The sequence below is a fragment of the Solea senegalensis genome, linkage group LG2, assembly GCF_019176455.1.
Source record: "Solea senegalensis isolate Sse05_10M linkage group LG2, IFAPA_SoseM_1, whole genome shotgun sequence".
Classification (NCBI taxonomy): domain Eukaryota; kingdom Metazoa; phylum Chordata; class Actinopteri; order Pleuronectiformes; family Soleidae; genus Solea; species Solea senegalensis.
Window position 1 is genome coordinate 29,820,174 of NC_058022.1, and position 21,431 is coordinate 29,841,604.

The window sequence follows — 21,431 nt, forward strand, 5'->3', positions numbered from 1 at the left end:
ACCGTTCTACAGTTTACAACCCTTAATACTAAACTTACACCGCACATCGTTCCTCAAAGTGTTCATTAGGGCTGCAACAATTAACCGCCAACTCAAGTCGTAAGTGTGAATATTTTCAGGTTTCTTTGCTCCATAAAACAAAAAAAAAACACATTTAAACTGAATCATTTTTTGAGAACATTTCAAGGATTGGTATCTAATGTATTCACTGAGAAAATGATTTAGAAAATAATTAGTTGCATCTCTACAAACTGATGTATATTCTCTGTACTCTTCCTTAAACATACACATGAACGTTGGTGCTTTCATGTGACCAGATCAACATGAATATGAAAACTCAATCGTCCGTCACAGTAATTGTATGTAACTGGATAATTAAGTTTGTATTTGGTCTACTAAAAATCTTCAGGCAAACGGACACACACAGCTATGCACACAGGAGTATTACCCTCTGAGATCGAGTTATAACTGCTCACCCAACCCGTTTCTGACACTTTATGGAGCAAAACAATTTATTAAAACAAAAAACTCTTCTGTAATAATTAAAATCAATAAGAATTAAAAAAAAAAAGTAGAAAGAACTGAGCCTGTTTTTCACAGGCTGTCACTTCACATCGCCGCTGTTGTGACGCCAGGTCTGAATGATGCCCACAAGAAACACACGCAAAAAACCACAATGGTTTGCAAGCAACTGGATACATTTAATTACATAATTGCATTGTTTTTTTTTTTTACCTGAAGATTGACTCACAGTATTCTTACAGTACTGGATGGAAGGAATATGATTCTCTTTGACTCGAGGATAAAGCTGTAATTTCATCCAACAGTAGACAATCGAACACGGGGATTTGTGTCGTGCTGCCCATGAGCGATTCTTGACAGGGTCGTCGGTGTGGACGCATTGTCGTCAAACCCCCGTGTGACCACACACTGATACACACACTTCACTAACAGCTGCAGTATGGAATGATTTACTGTATTAAAAATAAATATAGAAAATAATGTTGATATAAAGGTAGTAAGGAAGGACAGAGTAGAAAGACACATTTCTGACAGTTAAAAAAACACACCAGGGGCCTGTGATGACATGCAGAGAGTTGAGCTGTCATTTTTATGAGTTTGTTGCAGTAAGAAAAGATGAATCTTCATCTACATAAAAAGGGATGTTTTAGGTATGTGAAAGATGGTGAATTTAGACCAAGGGAGTCCTCGTGATGTTTTAACAAATTACAATGTGGCGTTTTTATAATAAAATGCTATCTCATCCACTAATGCAGCAAACAAAAAATGAAGGAGAAATCTATTGTTTTTCCAAAAGTAACAAAGTGCCGTGGAGAAAGACTAAATCCAGACAGACGAGGAGCTGCTGCAACGTGTCCCTCAAATGAATCAATTAAACAAACATAAATATTAACAATTTCAACCGCGGTAATCAGTTTAAATTCCATATGCTTCAAATTCTACTGTTGCAGGTCACACTTCTCACAAATGTTAACATACATTTTAAACACCATTCTTTATTTAAAAATGCTTTTATATATATATATATATAATTGATATAAATAACATAGTCCCTGTATTTACTGAACATATATGAAATAGTGAAAAAGACGGTGAATGAGTGAGTCATATCTTCAGGACATTAAGGCACATATTCATACAGAAGCAGAAGATGAAACATGCAGGAGCCAACAGCATGCAGAATTAAACTTTAGCAGTGTGCTGCCATCAGACACACTGGATTGTGCGTTAATACAGCTTTTTAAATGTAAAAAAACCCAAAAGTTTTACATTATATAGAGAATAAGGTTTACCTGTAGTATGCAATTCCACTTGTAAAAAATAACTGTTTAAAATCCTGTTTTCATCATGCACTTTTGACATACACTGTAGTTAAATCGAGACCATCTCATGTCTTTAACAAAAATAATAAATAATTCTTACATAAAAAGAGCAGAGATTTAAAAGCATCAGTGTTTTTGAACAGTAGTGCTAAAGCTGGAAACAATGGAAAACATTTGCACAAGACAATGTTAAAGAAAATTCCCCTTCAAACTTCACCAACAAGGTTTTTTTTTAGCCCTAAAAATAAAGAAAAGGCAACAACAGTGCTGCAGACGTAATTCAGAAACCTCATTAAATATTTCATCAAAGCCGACGAGTGCCTGTAACATGTTTACATCAGAAACATCGCACTGAGATGATCAGTTCAGCTTCATTTAAGAGGTCCGCTCTTTTCCAAAAAGGTTCACTTTGTTAGTTTTTAGGCCATTTCCTGAAACACTGTGACAACATGCAAACTGAAACCTTTAGGGAACGATGAACCTGTAAAATCAAGCACAACCAGAACTCAGTTTCTATTTGAAGCATTTACACAACAATGTGTGTAGAAAATGTAAAAAGGGGCGTCGGTAATAAAAAAAAAAAAATCTGCAAGGATGCAATGGCATAAACTGTAAATTGTAGTAAAAGTACTGTATAAAATGGATGAATTATCAGCTGCCTTCAAATCAGAGGCACTGGATGTTGACAACACACACACACACACAAATGGATCTATTGCCTCACTTTGTTTACAAAAATATAATCTCAGACTCAATCACTGGATTTCACAGAGACACACACTCAGGATTTGGACGCGTTTGCTCCTGGCCTACATTTGATTGCTGTATTGTCATTCAATTAGCACCATTTGCATGACTAGTTGTTTTTACCACTTTTATAAAAGAGCAGCGGCAGCTGAAGGCTTTCTCCGCCGGGTCCCTGAACTCAGACTCCGCCCCCACTGCGATCCACGGTCACTGGCCCCCGCTTATCCAGAGTTTCCTCCGCAGTCTTCATGAGAATTGCCAGACGGCTGTCGGCCACTTGGCCCTTCTTCACGGCGCTCATCAGCTGCAGGGGTGACAGACAGTGGACGACACGAGTTACAAAGAGGGAAAGGTTAACTTGTGAGGAGGAGCAGGAGATAATTACATGTATGATGTACACATGTTTGGGAAACTCAGAGAGAGCTGTCCGACCACCGTCACATGCCTGGTTTGAAAAAGGAAAAATAAAACTGAAACCAACACCAACCTTCTTCACGTGTTAAAGCTGAACTAGATGTGATTTTTACATTTAGTTCATTGAAAAGAACAAAAAGGCCTTTTTACCTTTTGTCACTTTGTGATTATTAAACTGAAAAGAAAGAAGACAGAAAACCTGTTTTTCTGTTGCAAAGAAAACAATGAGCTAGAAAATATATAACTGCATGAATCTAATAACTAATGTTGCTTACAGTAGCAGCAAAAAAATCATTGACTTGTTGCAGTTTTATTTTGCATCTTTAGATCTGTGAATATGCAATTCTAAAATTGATCGTTTTGACAAAAGAAGTGCAAAAACGTACAAATTACTAGATTTATACTTTGCAGTGTAAAAGTACAAAAGCAAAAAGGTGAACTAGTGCAGCTTTAACACTTCTTGGACATGTTTTCAGTCGGAGTTTTAGAGTTTTAGAGTCTTACCCAATTTTCCCCAAAGTGAAAAATTGGGTAACTTTGTTAATGCCCTTCTTCCAGGCTGTAGTTGTTTCCCCATCAGTGCTATACACTACCTGTTGTGCCTAAGTCATCCACGGGCTGGTCAGACACACACATACACACACAAACACACACACAAGCAGAAACAAACATGAACAACGTGACTGGGCATCATCACAAAATCACAATCAGGCAGTGGTTTTTTTACTCCGAGTCAACGGCGAGACTTCACAGATATTCTGACTCTCGGTTTCCTCAGGGATGAAAGACTCAGAGCAGCAACGAGGCCGCTAATGAAGACTAAATCATCTAATGCCATCAAGTTCTCCTATAACGACTCCGTGAGAACATCATTTAGCTGCAGACGGATGTCGCGGCCCTTCAGGCCTCATTACACCAGTGGCTGACTGAGATTTCTCCTCCCTCATTAGCCTCCGCAGCGCAAACCTGCTGCTTTTAGACTTCACACCTTCTTTCCTTCACATATTCTTTTTTTCCAATATCTACCTGCTATAGAAAAAGACACGATGTATACGGGAATAAGGTAAAAGTAAGAAACAAGTGTTCTCCAAACTATTTATACAGGGACCCAGTTTTTAAAGATGAATAGAAATCCCATAATGTAATGTTTTACAAGGGTTTCTGTAACACCTTAAATTGTTTTGAATAGATAAACTAGATATTTTCATGAAATATGTTTGATAAATGAGTCACAATATTCAATTCATGCTGTTTAAAACAAATCTAAATCTTAAAGCTGCAGTGCCTTTGGGGATTTTTGTTATTCTGCCTGTTTATTTTAGAAGTAATGTACTTATATAATACTACTGTGATAGAGTGGGTACTCTGGGAATGTGCTGGCTTGATAGCACTTTGAGGACAGGGGCTCCGATCAGAGAGCAGGACACAGAGAGGTTCCTTAATTTTCTTTAATGGTTAGTTGTTGGAGTTAAAGGGGGGTCAGTGGACATATGTGGGTGTATGTGTGGTCGTTTCTGCATGAACGCACACGACTGGTATCCACCATAGTTTCACCGCACGTCAGGATCAACGTACCTCCTCGTTAAGAGAATATGACGTCACATATGTATGGAAAGCATACTAGGACAAACTAAAACGAAACTCAAAGGTGTAAATGGGCTACATGAACAATACAACAGAAAGAACAGTAGACTTTCCTACAACTATGTTTAGGAGTAAAACAATGTTTAAAGGTCAATTGGCATTAATTAAGGTCCCTGAGTGAGAAAGTTAATGTGTTTGTGACCTTTGACCCCTGTTGACTGATACATTCAGTGTTTACATATTTTGTCAACACTGTCCCGTCCTTCGTATGGAAAAACGAGCAACACTGTCATACAGCAGCAGAGCAGGGGCGGAGACAAGAACAGTTTATCCTGTCAAACTGCTGAATGACTTTGTTTGAGCAGTAGAATTCCCTTCTGGAACTTTTCCTGGACACTTTGGTGTTTTCAGTCCCACTCCTACCTGTTTGCAGCCGGTTCACTTTACAAGCTCAGTGTTGATGTTGCCAAATCACTCTCTGTGTGAAAACCAGATCTAAAACACTGCTACACTGAGACACACAAAGACTTGTGTGGCGCTGATAGACTTCGACAGCATTGTGTGATTTGAATCTAAAAGACATTTTATATTTGAAAGTTATGCAATGCACACATCTCCCCAACCCAACTGTAGATCGATGGATATCGACACTTGGCGTGAATGAGTGACATGTCTTGTCAGCAGACGTCTGCTAAAGCTTTAACGCTGCAGTTCCTCCTCCTCCCTGAGGTGTCACTGTGTGTGCGTGGGTTACGTACCTGCAGGAATTCATCTATTTCTACTTGTCCGTTCTTGTTGAGGTCCACTTCATTAAGGATTTCATGGAGTGCATTTTCATCAATGTTGACATTGATGCTCTGCAGAAAAGAAAAACAACAATAATCCATAAAAAGGGACAAGGGAGGGAGGGAGGGAGGAATGAAGGAAGGACTGACTCACGTCCAAAACTTGCTGGACGTCAATGGTGGTGATGAATCCTTTGCTCTCTTTGTCAAACTTTTGGAAACGTTTCTTGTATCTGTCACAGAACAACAGTCATTTACTCAGTGAGGAATATTTGGACTTCATGGGCACGAATGGATTTTGACAGTTGTCATCACAAACGTGATCTAATTAAGTTTGTTTAATGTGAGGATATGTTAAGCTAATGTCTCAAAATAAAACCTATAAAACCTTCTAAAAAACATACAATACAATAAGTATTTTCTTTCCTTTTTTAAAATGGTTTTGATGCTTTTTCTTAATTTGATTAAGATAATAGCTGCAAATTAATAAGTAAAAAAGAGCAGGAATTGCAGCTTTGACTGAAAATGTACCTTCATCACAGACAAGAGGTGACGGTGGGATTTTACCTGACTACTTCCTGGTTATTTAAATTGATGTCAGTAGTCTTAGTCAGCTGCTCAGAACGAGACCTGTAGCCCATCTCATGGTACAAAAACCTCTTCGCTGCTTCCAGTTCGGCCTGCTTTCATATGAGCAGAGAGAAAAGAGTCAGAGCTGAATCAGTATTCTCTCCATCCTTCACTTGGTTTATCTTTAACTGTTTCCTTCCTCACACACAGTTTCAGTTTGTTTTTCTCTTTCATCAAGTGAAGAAAGTGACGACAAAAATGATCATACCGTGCTCTTCTCATGATTCCAGCCCAGCTCTTTCCCCATGATCTGAACGATGCGTGGAAGGGCTTCGTCGGCTGCCTGCACATTCAGGAAGCCCAGGCGCGTTCGTCGGGCAATGACATCAATGGCGGTGCAGGCGTACTCTTTAATCGCATACAGCACCTGTGTAAAACAAAACCCCACACATACTCATATCATGTTGAAAAAAACCCAACAAGACACTCTACACAGTGTTTGCAAAGATGTACCTCACTCTCAATGTAAGGAAACTCGGACACCAGTCGTTTCCCTACGATCGGCCATCTTTGTCCAGTGACCTGAGCCATCTTTGCAACTTCATACGCCTTTGCACCGTACGTCGAGGCCAGATGCTGGGCGACCTGTGCGCGCACACAAAGATGTAAAATACAAAATTATTTAATAAAAAAAAGAGAGTGGAAGAAATGTCATTTTCATGGGCTGCACAGATAATCACCAATGACAAAACCCCAATAATAGAAAGTAAGAATGCTGGACAAAAATTGGGATGCATGTTTTTAAAGACACTCCCATTTTTAATTTCTTAAAGCCTGTACGGAAAGTTTCATAGTTTCACAATGTTGTACAATGCCACAATGGGGAAAAATGCTGGACAAATACCAATAAAATTCCCAAATATGAATGAACTGTTTAAAAATGTATAAATCTGTAACATTCTAAATACAATGCACACAGTTTTCTTGCCACCTCTGGGGAAATCCATCAAAACCAAAATGACTAAACGAAAATTCCTGTGAGAATCCACGTAATCAACTTTGTTTCTACTTATTTACACACATCCTGGACACAGAACATACAGGTATAACAACATCGCGGCAGCTAAGTGATCGATTTCACCTATCCGCAGTTAAACGATAAACGTTAGCGCCACTTTGTCAATACCGCGCCATTGGCCTTGTGGAACGCAAGCGATCTATTTGCTATTCAGATGGTTGGCTTTGCCTATCATGCTGAAAGGGCAAACGTTGTCCAAATATCAACAGTGACCTTTTCGGAAATATTCCCGAGAACAACCAGAGCCGCTGCCAAAACGCCTCTAATGAGGAGTAAGTACAGCGTAGACTCTCGCTGTGCACAAGTACTTTTTCTTCATGAAACAATGTCCTACTGGGGTTTAATGAAAACACTCAGGCCAATTATTGGAAAGATGGCATGTAGCTGATGTAAATCAATGTGCCCTTACTTAATGCCATTGATAAATTGTTCAGCATACAGTGTGTTTCAACGTGTGGCCAGTCTTTTGTGTAGCAGAAATGTCAGCGTTGTTACGGGAGCAGCTTTAATGTCAACTCTGCTGCGGCTGCTGAAGAAGAAACTCGTACAGGTTTGTTTGCAGATGAATGTGCGTGTACAGTGGGTAGTTAAAGCTTTACCCTTTTCTTCATTTTGCCACATTGGAAATGTATTAGTGAGTCAAACTGCTCTTTGTGGCAGAGCTGCTGCTGCTGCTGCTACAGAAAGAGTTTCTGAAACATCTTTCTTAAACTTTTGTCGTAATTCTTAAACTCCCGCTAATTACTTGTCTGTGTGCAGAAGCCTGAACTCTTGTTCTTTCTGCCTCGGGGTAATACTTACACTTAAACCTAAACCTTGTGTTGTTGTGTTGACCAAATACACGGTATTCTGTGACCTACGCTGTTCCCAAAGAAGCTGTGCAGATATGGAGCACTCCAGATTAATTCTCATTAATCACAAAAACAGCTCCAAAGTTCAAGAGACAGAAAATAACATTGATCTTCTCACTGAACTCATAAAGGCAATCAAGGCACTAGAAACACTGATTGCCGCCATTTATGGAAAGAAAAATCACTCGTAACTTATTAATAACAAGCAGACATAAAACACGTGTTAAGAGTTTAATTTTACAAGCAAGTTATAGTTTGGGTTTGTGTGGTTGCATGAAATGGTGACATGTGATCAACACTGACTTGGCTGTTTCTGGGACCCACAAACTTGTTTACTCTAATAATATTGCTGCCAGCAAGGACAGAGTGAAAAAGCATTTCAAGATTTAAACCACTTGATACAAGGCTTATGTAATAAAATCTGCTCCTCCTCAAGTCTACATTATCTCAGGAATATGTTCACCACGTTTTTTTTACTGTTAGGCAGAGGCAGAGAAATATATAATAGTTGCATAATATGCAACTGTTGTTTCTTACCTCCACCTCGAGGCCATAGTCCTGCACCAGGCGGATGTAGGTGGTCGGTGTCCAGCCCTTTCCTCCCTCCAGCATCAGACCCACGGTTTTGCACTGCTCGGCTGACAGGTTGTGAGCTTCGATGGCTGCGTCCAGAGTTTCTTCAGCCATGGACCTGTAGGTGGTCCACTTTCCACCTGGACACAGACTCAATCATGAATTATATTTAACAAACAAAAAAAACAAAAAACAAAACACATTTTCTACATGTTCAAACAAACAAAACGTAACTGACCAGCGATGGTGACAAGTCCCCTTTCACTGATGCTGACAATGTGGTTCCTGCAGATGGACTGAGTGTCTTTGGAGTTGGGATTGGTCACCAGTGGACGGATGCCGCTCCATGCAGCCAACACGTCGCCTCGACGCACTGTGCACACAAAGACAGAGTCACATTGTGGGACAGAAACTAACTGGATTCATTCCAGTACTAAATGTTATACTGAGTTCAGTTTATATCCTGCATTATAGACTCATTTGCATTTTCGATGTTTTGTGAATGTTTATCATTACTTGTCTGCTCTGACTTTTTGTCATTTATTGTCATTTCTGATGTAGGACACTGCTGTAAAAGAGCTTGATGCCCGAACAATTTCCCTTCTAGGTTCAGTAAATCTCATTTTCTTTTGTTTCTGCACAAAATAAGTGGGTCCTTTCAGCCTTTGGATAATACCTACTAGTTTACTATTTGTTGTCTTCACATAACACAACATATTTGCAAAAAAATTTAAATTAACTATAGACAAACAAAAAATATTATATATATATATATATAAATATCCAAAACAGGATTCCCTCCTTGAATTTCCAATCATTTGTCAAATTTGTTTTATTTTGGAGCCAGACAGACGAGTTACTGCTGTTTGCTTAGCCGCTCTTCAAAAACACTTAAAGTGGTGAAACATGTTTTCAGATTTGTCTGGAGCAAAGAAAAACATTAGAATGAGTAAAGGCACGAAAACTTAAGTTGAGCAGATGATGTCAGGGTGGAGGTGTCAGTTGACACAAAAGCACCAACACATTTTATCGGGAAAATATTTCAAAACATGTAAAGTAAACCCCTTTATGTGACTATTAACTTAAACAGACAAGAGAAACCCTCTGTACCTTCTACATCAGCGCTGAGGTAGTTGCGAACCTCATTCAATATGAAGTTGATGTCATCCTCTCCTGGGATTGGATGAGCTGTCACACTGGTGGGGGAGTCAGTTGTGCCCGCAATGGTCATCTTCTCCCAGGGCAGGAAGAAGATGACACGTCCGTCACTTGTGGCTGGATCAAGCAGACCCATGTTGTCAGGACTGTCGAAACAGAGGGTTCATTACTGAAACAAAGGCGAGTACTAAAGGCTGCAAGAGGAAGTAAAAGGTTTTTCTGTCTCATGTTTGTCGCTGCTATGATGCTCATGGATTATCAGGTCTAATACACTGAATCAGAAAGAAAAAGAAAAATAATGACAAAGAGAGACGATTATCAAACGGAGGGGTAGAAAGTAAGAAACTCGGGAAAAATGACATGAGGAGGTGGGGGGAGAGTGAAAGCAGCAGATGGAAGTCAAGAGTAAAGGAAGGAGAATTAGGTGGTTGGCATTTCTGCCGCTGTTCAAAGGGCTCACACTCCCTCGGGTTTTGCTCAATAAGCTTTGTTGAACTTTAAAACCCTCAAACTTCAACAAAACCACTCTATTGCTCTGCTGTAGCTAAACCGGAGAAGATTGTTCCGCGCTTGTAAGTATAGGTCAGCTAATAGTTTAGCCGCCTTACTATTTACACAGGAACACAGGAAAACACTCTGATAAATATGAAAGTTAATGCATTTGAAAGAGCAAATGCTTCCATGACTTAAATAAAAAATTCATGTCAGATTCACATGTATTACGGCGTGGGTGTGATCACCTGTAGTAACCAGGGATGACGATGTGAACACCAGCGCTGGGCTGGCATATGTTTGCAGTTTCCTGGCTGTCCATCTTCCTCACGGAGTCTGTGAAGGGTCCGGTGGCGTTGATCACACACTTGGCCTTGACGTCAAATTCCTTTCCTATTTACAAATGAGTCAAATACATTTTGTAAAATATGACTTGCATAACACTTGTCCAGTGTATTTCTAGAAGTTGTGACATCGAGAGCTGAGACTGCAGACTGTAACAAACGGAGGAATCCAGCACTATGCTTCGCCTGTTGTTTTTTCTTTGCTCAGTTATCTTCTGCTTCAAAATGTCTTTATTCTAAGGTTTATTCTAAGAACTATTTTCATTTTTTTAATGATTATACAAACATACTTAGGTAGTATATACAATTTCTGCCAAGAAACCCTCTTAAATGTTACACCTTGGACCTTCAACACTGAAAGTGCATGTTTTTTCTACATGACAAAAAAATTGTACTGTATTTATTGAATTCTGCTGATATGAATTTCTGCACTTAATATGATGTTGGAGAGACTGAACATGTAATGTTTTAGAGTGTAAGACGGCCTCACCTGTGATGACATCTCTGCAGCGGGCGCCGCACACCTTTTCTTTGCCAGTCTTTGGGTCGTTTGTCTTCAACAGCTGAATCACCTCGGTGTAGTTGGCGATAGTGGCACCGTAGCGTCCGGCAGTTAGTGCGATGGCCAGGTTCATACGGGCGTCATTGTGCTGCCCTGGAAATAATAGAATCTAGTTATCTTGTCTGTATTTATCTGTGATTTCAAGCCAGACACCTTTCCTGGTCCCAAACTACTTAATGTGTTTCTAACTCTTTGTCCATTCATATTCATGAGGGGGCAGAAGAGAAACACCTCTGCATATTATGCACCATGAACTGCTGTCGAAAGAGGCATGTTTGCTGCAACCGTCAGAGCATATGAAACAAACCCAGCAACACACCAAGCTAATTCAAAGTAAGAAAGATGAGGCAGATTCATCTGAGAATAAAAGAGCTTCTGCTGCTGTTGGTGGCAGAAAGAGCTGCGGTAACCAAGACAGCAGAAGAAATGGCTGTTGTTCAGCCGCTCCAACTGCCACCGCAGCCGCTCCTTTGCGCTCCACATTGCCAGGAGAGAAGGTCAGATTTCGAAATGTCACGGGCGTGATTGTTCCAGACAGCATAATTGGAGAGGAGACCCTCCACCCCTCCACCATCATGGCTCTGTCCCCCCTCAGAGCAGGTGATGGTGGGGAGCTCGAGGAGGAGGAGGAAATCAAACATATGCTGCTTTGCACAAAGAAAATGCTCTTCCTATTTTACGCGCCTGAACTGAATCCAGTCCTATCTGACCACTTACATTTTACTTACATTCAGAGAGAAAATGGTTCTTTACTTGGTTTCAAAAATGTAACTTTCATATCAATGCAGCAAAAATCACAGCATCTGCCAAAATATTATCGTCATACAGCGTTAAATCCAATAGAAAAGGAAGAAGAATAAATTTAAGTGTCTTTGTCTAAAAGATTACCACGAAATGGAGAATCGGTAAGCAATATGATGTTAAAAACAGGTGACTTCCACAGATCATTGTTTTTTTTTCCATAAAAACTCACTCAAATCAATTAGTCCATTTGTTTTCAACAAACCGATCAACAAAAAACAATATGTACCTGTTGTGACTGGACATGATTTGCCAGTGGTTAGCGCAGCCTACAGTAACAGATACATGACCCACAGACACAAACTTGTTATTTGCAGTGGCGGAGAGGAAACACAACGCCCCTGGCACAAATCTCCTTACACTCAGTTGGACACTGAGCGTATGTTATGTTCTCCTCTGCGCCCTTCGGGGCAACACAAAACCTTTACAGCCTAGGGGCAGAGAGAGCATCCCACCATTTTGTCGAGGGCCAGTGGACACGTGGGCACCCCGGGCAGTGTGGACTTTCATCTCCTGACTGGATTCATCACAAGAACCCTCAACATGAAACGAAAGCACACCAACACCAGCTGATTTTTTAGAAATGTATATTTTAGCAGCTGCTTGGTGGCATGAAGTTGCATCACTGGCTTTAACAAGGAAGGGAAAAACCAGCAACACTGACTCAGCCGCTTTGTTCATGTGTACAGAAAACAAAGAGAACGCATCCTTTTAGTGACTGTCCACAAACTGTCGTGTCTATGTGAAAATATACAAATTCAAGCAAGGCAAGGACGAGGGAATGAGGGAGCAGTGACTCACCGTCATAGTAGACGATTGCTCCCACCAGCTTGTCCTTCTTCAACATGGGGAACAGTTCCAGAGCTTTGGTCTTCCCGAGGACATAGCTGCTTTTCAGACAGTAAATCCCAGCCACCAAGTCGTACATCTTGATCCCTGCCCAGTAATAAGGCAACTGCCACCATCTTGGGATTGAACATAGGGATTCAAGTTGTAAGCAAATGCCATTTTTATGATGTTGAAGCACAACTAGTTATTTTAGGTTATGAAAAGCTACGACAAACATTCAGAAGATTCAGAAGTACTCTCGCCGCAATGTTAATCCTGTGAGTCTGACACTAACTTGTAAACAGGAAGCATGATGGGTAGCGGTGCAGACAGGTGAGGTGCGATCTCCAGAAGGTTGGCTCTTTCGTGAAGGGCCTCCTTCACCATTTTGTACTGTTTCAGATGGAGAACAAGAACAGAACCGTGATTGCAGGAAGGAGCAGCAACGAGGTGAAATGACGATGAGTGAAAAGGGTGAACAGGAACCTGTTCGTAGTCCAACTGCATGATCGCCTTCTGAAGATAGCGGACTCCACCGTGGATTAGTTTGGTGCTGCGGCTGCTTGTGCCCGATGAGAAATCGCTTCTCTCTATGAGGGCAGTTTTGAGGTCTGAAGGAAAATCATACAATCTCAATCAATGTACTTGAATTTCCTCTTTATTACAGGATGTTCACTTCATAAGAAGATACTCTTTTCTATGTTATACGATACGGATTAATACAAACCTAGCAATTAACATGCTATAATAAAATCGGTCATCATATCACCTCCGTATTTTTATGTCTTATATTTTGTGTGTGTGTGTGTGTAAAAGAAAAAGGGATAGCTTGCAAATTGAAAATATGAACATATTATTTGGCTTAGCTATGATTAAAGGTGCAACAGGCAACTTGCAAAGTTTAAGCCAAAATATTGTCCAGCTTTTTTGGAAAAATCCAATTTTTTTTGGAAAATGGGAATCTATATATATAATTTCTCCAACGAAAACCATATAAAGAAGAAAGGCGTGAGTCATATTGGCATGCAGCTTCAAGGAGCTGATGAGTCACACCAAGGAAACCTCTCAGCATTTTCACAACTCGGTTATTTAATCATTAATTTGGACCACAGAAATGTGTGCAGTGTTGGAGTTAAAACACTGTGTGAAATTCCAAAGGTCTGTGATCAAACGGAGGTGGACATCTTATCATATTACAATAAAAAATAATATTTCAGACACTCCTTTTCTCTTGCAAGCCTGCAAGTTCCCCTCCATAAGGATTATTTTAGAGATCAAAACCTGTTCACATTCAAGAGGAATGATTGAAAGCATAAACGATCTGTGGGCTTACTGCGCGTGACAGCATCTAAGGCACATCCTGCCCCTGTGGCTCCTCCTCCGATGACCAGAACATCAAACTCGTCGGTGGTTTTCAGTGTCGTGAGCTGGGCCTGGCGAGAAGGAAGCTCATCTGCGAAGGGAGCCTTCAGCTCTGCTTCTGCTGCCACATGGGCTAACCGAGCCTGAATGTGTCACAGAGACGTGGACACAATGAGCTCTGCACCTTTCATTACTTGAGTATTACTCTGAACACCCGGAAAATTGTGCAAAATAGATTTGTGTTAATTTCTGTTCTTTAAAAGCAGATCAAACCTAGCAACACTTGCCTTGTAATGTTCTTGAAACATGATACGCACAATGAATGCACATTCACAATGCCATGTGTATGCATTATTCTTGTATTATAATTACCTCATGAAGTAATGTGCTATAATGCATAATGACTTGTATACATTTGCATACATTTCAGTTTTGGTGCGAGTGAATAATGACATTAGTGTCAAACATGGTTGTGTGCCTGCTTAAAATGTGGATTACCTTGTTGTAATAGACAGATGTATTAATGGTATAAAGATGTGACTGTGACATAAAGCCTACAGCACTCAGTTACCACTGTTCTCCATATTTTAACTGAATGCCAGTGGGATTAAACAGAAATGTGCTTATGTCTCATTTTCACCTTTAGTCTGCAAGTGTTGCTCTAAAAAAATGACCTTCATGTGATTAGTAGCAAAGCAAAGTTTGCTCAAGGTTACTACCTACGGCAACATGCTGCTCATCTTTGCAAAGCCCACAACATAAATCAAATTCAACATCATCTGTACTCATTGTTTGATTAGCAAAATAATTAAAGACATCATCACAGCTGCAACAAAGAAACACACACAGCTCCTTGCTCATACCAGGCGGTGGGCTTGCACTTGTAATGAAATATTTATTCAATTTTCTATTTAGCAGTTCAGACTTAATGATTGCATCAAGCAGCTTTGAAGCAAACGCAGCATTTGACTTGCAAATGGTGGCAGGCATTTGTAATTTAGACCTGCGACACCAAACAAGGCGATGATATTATAATCATTGTCTATTTTTTGAGGATGCATACAGACAAACATTGCCACAGAATTAAGTCCCAGCGTGCCCCTGTAATCAAGTTAAGCCAGTGAATGGAGCAGCAAGGCCGCCGCTAATAGCCAATCGGCCGCTGTCAAAAAACTTCTCCAAGCCATATGCCTATGCTGAAGGAGGCAAGACGGACATTTGTGTCATCAGCAGTGCAATTACTGGGATTAGACGCATGCATGATTATTAACTATTGTGAAAATAATTAGATGTCATCAGGGTTGACACTTTTGCTTACCAATCCGGGCTTGGTTGAGAGGATGACGGTGGGCAAGAGTAGACATTACCGTGCCAGGACACAAAACAGAGTTCATATTAGGTTGTACAGTCAAATTTAAGTCTGGTATGTATTCGTGTGACATGCCTAAAACAAGCCTATGGCAGGTCAGGGGTGAGGGGAAAGACAGGTGCTTGTCCATTTCAAACAAAGTTATTTGTGGGTCCATGACGTTGATCTGTAGCTGAGGACAGAGACACTGGTGTCTTTCAAGGCTAGGAGCACTTCAAGCAGCACCAGTTAGGAGGCGAGACGTTTAAAAAAAGTTTTTTTATGACCTTTTAAATTTTACATAGAATGTAATTTAATTCAGTCACATTTGGCCAAAGACACTTTACCTTCTGCTAAGCTTAGTTATCCGCCTGTATACCATGCATGTTTGTCTTTAAGGCGAGGTCATATGTATTTTACATAAACCTGAGCACAAGTTCACAACACGAGTGTGTTCCTTTAATCATTTCAGTACACAGCGGGTAAATGTAAGACATGAGCACACACCTTAGAAGCAAACGTAAACACATTCCAAAATCTAGAGGAGACATGCCTTGAAAGTCAGCTCCTCCTACCTTTCAAGATGACACAAAAAGTTTGTCTAACAGTTGCCAAGGAGGAAAAGCATAATAAGGAGACAAGCTTCTAATGAAATCCTGCAAAAAAAAAGTCTTGCACACTTTAAAAAAAGAAGACTCAGTTAAAGCTGCACACAAAAAAGAAGACTCAGTTAAAGCTGCACACAAAGTCAGAGGGGGTTACTTTTTCATCAGCTTACCTGAGTCTTCTTGTACTCGATTAACTGTGAGAGGCCAAAATACGTGGCTGCAGCCCCGCCCCCTATGATCACCGTCCGCTTCAGAGCCTTCCTGAACGCCATTGTCCCTGCAGACGGAGTGGAGAGCAGTGAGAAGGCAGAGCTGGGACACCTGGTTTGTACAGCAAGTCTCGCTGGGAGGGGGTGGGGAGGCTTTTAAAATGCAGCAACACCGGGACAAAAGTTCACGTGGTGAAAACGTGGACTGTCTGTGGAATGCTGTCAGTGTGTGTGTCTCTTTACCTCACATGTACTTCAGAGCAAAGATAACACTTTCATTAATTGGACACTGACCTGTAAACTGTTACAGCAACAATTTAATTTATATAGCACTAGAGAGAGAGAGTGGGCAATAAAAACTTAAAATTATATAGCAGATTTCCCCTGGAATATTGTGATATAACATTATTCAGATAGCAATGAAAAATATACATTAAACATTAAAGACATCACAGACATTTTAAGAATATTGCTCTTTGATCTTTATGTGATCTTTTATTAAATATTTTTATTTTATTTGCTTTTTTGAACAAAACCAAAAGAGCTTCAAAGAGCTGATATCAATATGTTATATATTTATTATCGCCTGCTTATATTCAATGTCGCTACCACACTGGTCACGTGATGGAGAAATGAACCTGCTGATTAATTCAGAATAAGGATTTTTAGGTTTGTTTTGTTTCCGTTTGTGAAAATAAATTTAAAACAAAATGAAAGACCAAACACATTCCCTCTGGTAAATTATGATGGTTGTTTTGTTGTTTTTGACATTTTAAAACACTACATGATCAGACAAATTGATTAGCTTGCAAACACTAATTGGCAGACTCATCAATGGCGAAAGTGAGTGATCATTTGTACTGAAAAATCATTTTATACATGAACAACGCAGCCCATATATGCTGTGATAATTAGCTGTTGTGTGTAATGCATTGAAACTGTGATTTACTAGTAAATTATTTATTATTATTATTTATTATTCAATTAGTCAGCTGGGCGACACAGTTGGATAGATAGTAGATCAGATAGTAGATAAGTATTTTAAACTAATTTTGACTATTTTGGATGACCTATTAAATATGGGGGTTTACCATTTAAACTGGTCTCCAGAGCAGTCATTCATAAGGTAAAAAAACAACTTCAAAACAATTAAAAGATTAGATTTGCATCAATACAACCATCTGTGGAATGGTATCAGGATCAATACAGGTGTCGGGCACTGGTTTATCCACAGATGTTTGCTGTCAGGGAATTTATCAAATGTATATTGTTTATTATATATATGTTTATTATTATTTTATTAGTGTTAACTTTTTTTATTTATGGATTTACTCATAACTCTGCCTCTAATAATTTGTTAACTGGTGAGATAGTGTTTTCGCAGCTTCTTTTGTGTGTGAGTTCCATTCTTATCTATTGTACACTGTGTATGCATGAACTGACTGTATTTGTTATACGCACTGATGTGTGTAAGTGCCTGTGTCTTTGTGTTGTGATAAGCGAGGCACTTACACTTTAAATGGTTAATCAGTTTTAAACCTGTTTGAATAATGTCTTTAGAATAACCAAGTAGTACATAATGAGCAGAACATGACACCAGTCCTGTTTGGCAGGACTAGGCACCTCAATTCCCCCCAAGGAGCTACACCAAAAAAAGGATCTGCATTCCATGTAATGAACTTAGAGTGAAGGTTTCCAGGGAGTAAAGTAAACCGAAGCAGCTTCTAATGAATTTTAATAAAACACAACTACAGATGGCACAAATGTCAACAACTGGTTCAGTCTAACAAATGAACAAGATGTCATTCTACTGAATAAGCCAGTATTTGCACTAAAAATCAGCATATTTTCTACTACCGAATTATAAGTTGTTGCTGAACACAAATGTTGAACTGCAACAAAATGTTACTGTATAATTTACCTTACAGTTACCATAACATGGACAAACTCTGTACCACTTTGTACCACTTAACCGATGGACTACATACTTTTAAAGAGCATAGACCCATAGGCAACAATTTACTGCACCTCAGTTTAGGAAATACGCCCATGTTTTATTGCTTCTCATGAAGCGGTGAAAGGAAATTTTTCCACAGAACTATGTAAAAGTGAATCATTTACGCTGTCATATCACAGCTGTATGTGTTGGGTGCTGAAGCTGTGCGATATATGGCCATACAGTCATCAAACAACAGAGTTTCTAGATTAGCTTCAATGTCCCCTTGGTGCTGCCAAGAGGCAAGCTAATGTCAATCACATTTGTGATCAAGATTAATGCTAGGGGAAATGGTTAATTTGCAGGCTTAGTATTTACCAAATTTCTACAACAAAATGTAACTGAACATTTTTAAAACTTGAAGATATAACACAATGTCTTTGTCAGTAGATACAAGTGTTAGAATGTTGTAATATATATATTTGGAAAACTCACATGAACCTGCACTACATTGTATGCTGGCTTTCAAACCCCTATAAAACAGAGCCTAATAAGAAATATACCAACAGCTTTCACACCCTTTCATATAGGCTGCTCATTACTGAACACTGTAAAGGCCAGATATGACGATAATTAGCCCGGAGCAACCCTTCTGACAGGAATCTGCTGAAGGCTGTATTTTAGCCAGATGAACCACAACACTGTCTAATTGTTGCGTTTGCCACAGAGGTGATGTTTTTGGCCACATTTGTCTGTTCCTCTGTCTGTCACAGAGCAGCATGACTCAAAAAGTAAAAGATGAAATGTGGTGGGGATGTAAGTTATAGATGTTGGTGGCGACAGGGACACAGATCTGGGTTCAAGATTTGTTTTAAAACAATTGTAAGCAGTGCACTGACACTGTGGGAAACTGTGCAGCCTTGGTGGGTGTTTGCACTCTCTGACTGCTTTCTCCAGTGTCCAGACATTAGTGAACCAGGAAGGGGAACTTGTGGCAGTCAAAACAGCTCTACTCTCTGCTGATATTACTATATTATAATTATGTACTTTTTTTGTGTTTTGGTTTTCATATTCATTTTTTTAAAAAGTTGCTGATTTTACCAAAAATGCGGGAAGCAAGCAAAATGAGGAAAAGACACATTTTTCTCTGGCAAAAAGAAGTACATTGTGTTCCTTATGTTGAGTTAAAGTAATACTTTACTGTGTACTCCCTTCTTTTAGAACTGTACATGTTTTAAAGGTTTAAAACATCATTTTAATAAAACTTTAGCCTGCTGTTAATGATAATATATATAACATATATAGATAACATATTTTACTTTGTATTAAAACTTAAAATTATTTTAGAAAGTAATGTTTCTTCCGCTGTTCTTAAGAACACTGAGTGACCTTTGAGTTTGATTATGTGCTATAAAATTAAATTACCTTTGTCAGGAAAAAAGTGTTTGTTAATGGGGAAACAAATGCACAAACGTTATGCTTTATGCTGGTATTATCCTTATCCTTTAAAAACGCACACAAAAAAACTATTCCAAGACTAGGACTCGCACTACTGTGTGTAGTAATTACAATTACATAACTACAGTAGGAATTCAGCATTATCTGGCCCTTGTATTGTTATACACTGAAGCGTTTTCTTTCATCACAGGAAGTGCGTGTTATTTTCCACTTGACGTACTTGTCGTGGATTAAAATGTCAGCTTCTGATCTTTAAAGGAAAAAGAACAATACCATGCTTCGTCTTGAAGAAGCGCTTTACATTAAATACACATATTCGTATAATTCAGCTGTTTTTACGGGTTTAAATCGCCAACGTATACACGATGTATCTGGCATTTCCTTCACGATAACTGAGAATAGCTTAATTCTTCCCTAGCAAGGAGAAAGTTTTAGACATTCCGCTCCGCTTTTTTGTGCCTTTTTGCCAATTAACACATCATGCTGACACATTTCAAAACGTTTAAAAGCCGTGTGAGACGGCAGACATTCTCACTTACAGGATTTCTTGTAATTTTGGAGGAGAACAGTTGATCGGGACGATGCAGGGCGGAGACTGAGGGCATCGTTTGTTGTTTAGCCCGTGTTTGACAGCTACAACCAGGAAACGGAGCTGCGTTGAGTGACGTCAGGATAAGCCAATAGGAACGCAGAGTTTGGTCAAACTCGGCCAATTGTGTTCAAGAGAAGGCGGGGCTATTATTTGACAGTTGGGGAGGGCGAGGTTGCACAACGCACGAGTTCTTTCATCCTCCTCCTCTTCCTCCTTGAGGATAATTATAAAGAGGGAAAGAGTCACCAGCTGTCGTTTTCTCCTTCTTACAACCATGAATGGATTACTGTACAGTGGCCCTCAGTTTGACATTCAATATGCAAGTGGATAATCACACCAAGTACCATGATAAACATAATTCAATTTCAATTGCAATATCAATTGTTTGTCGGCATTATTTCATTTACTTTACATACATGGTTTTTTGTACTTTATTGCTATTTTATTACTAAATTTTTGCATATAAAAATGACATATACAAATGATAATGAATATATATATAACTAAATATGTACAGATGTGTGATCAAAACACAAAGATCTTTAGAAATCTACTTTTTTAAAAATAAGTATAAAAGGTTAAATATGCAGCTTCCAACACAGATAAAATAACAGACTTGCAGGTGACAATGAACAATGAACAGACTCCAAACAGCCACACAGTCATGCAAAAAAAATATAGAAGAACAAACAAGCACTAGTAACAGATGCAAAATGTCCACAAGTATTTGAGGTACTCATGTGCTACATGAATACAAAATGCATTTACACCTAAAATATGGATACAAGGACACAAAAAGGCTCAAATATTTAAGAGACAACCACCAAGCGATGCAAACATTTTTGCACACTCATAACAAATATATGCACACACAACCTAAATTATCTCTACAATTCCAAAAGGAGACAACAGAGACTCAAAATGTCCAAAATCAGTGGAATCATAGCAAATGAATAAATGAGACAAAACACAAACACAAGATACGTGATACATGATATAAATCAATGATACTGAATTCAATTTGAACAATAGTATTGTCAAATTGGTCAGATATGTGCATGTATTGACATTTTCATTTGTCATAATACTAAAAAGTATGAAAAGTGAACAAATATGCTACTTTTTTTAGCCGGATTTATCAGTAAATGACTTAATTCGAATCCAGTTCCAAAATCTGTATTAGTCACATGTCGCATAGTTTACTTAATGAAATTGAAATTACATCCAAATCCCCTCCCTCAAACCCACTCCACCCCTCCGCTTTGTGCGTAATAGGGGTTTGGCGCA

At 39.2% G+C, this 21,431-nt stretch overlaps 1 protein-coding gene across 2 annotated transcripts; it reads right to left on the bottom strand.

The window, feature by feature from the left end:
- Nucleotides 1–988: 988 nt before the first annotated feature.
- gpd2 (glycerol-3-phosphate dehydrogenase 2 (mitochondrial)) lies at nt 989–20,178 on the bottom strand. 2 transcript variants are annotated; one of them, XM_044016721.1, is made up of 18 exons: nt 20,092–20,178; nt 16,120–16,226; nt 15,312–15,320; nt 13,965–14,136; nt 13,118–13,242; nt 12,927–13,024; nt 12,605–12,768; nt 10,931–11,095; nt 10,345–10,489; nt 9,557–9,750; nt 8,685–8,819; nt 8,411–8,586; nt 6,458–6,589; nt 6,213–6,371; nt 5,942–6,054; nt 5,529–5,607; nt 5,348–5,446; nt 989–2,895 (listed from the first exon to the last, which is right to left on the bottom strand). In XM_044016721.1, the coding sequence occupies exons 2-18, from the start codon at nt 16,219–16,221 to the stop codon at nt 2,770–2,772; spliced, it is 2,193 nt and encodes a 730-aa protein (XP_043872656.1). In that variant the 5' UTR covers nt 16,222–16,226; nt 20,092–20,178; the 3' UTR covers nt 989–2,769. The 2 variants fall into 2 exon arrangements, with proteins under 2 accessions (XP_043872656.1, XP_043872663.1); XM_044016728.1 differs by lacking the exon at nt 15,312–15,320.
- Nucleotides 20,179–21,431: the final 1,253 nt, after the last annotated feature.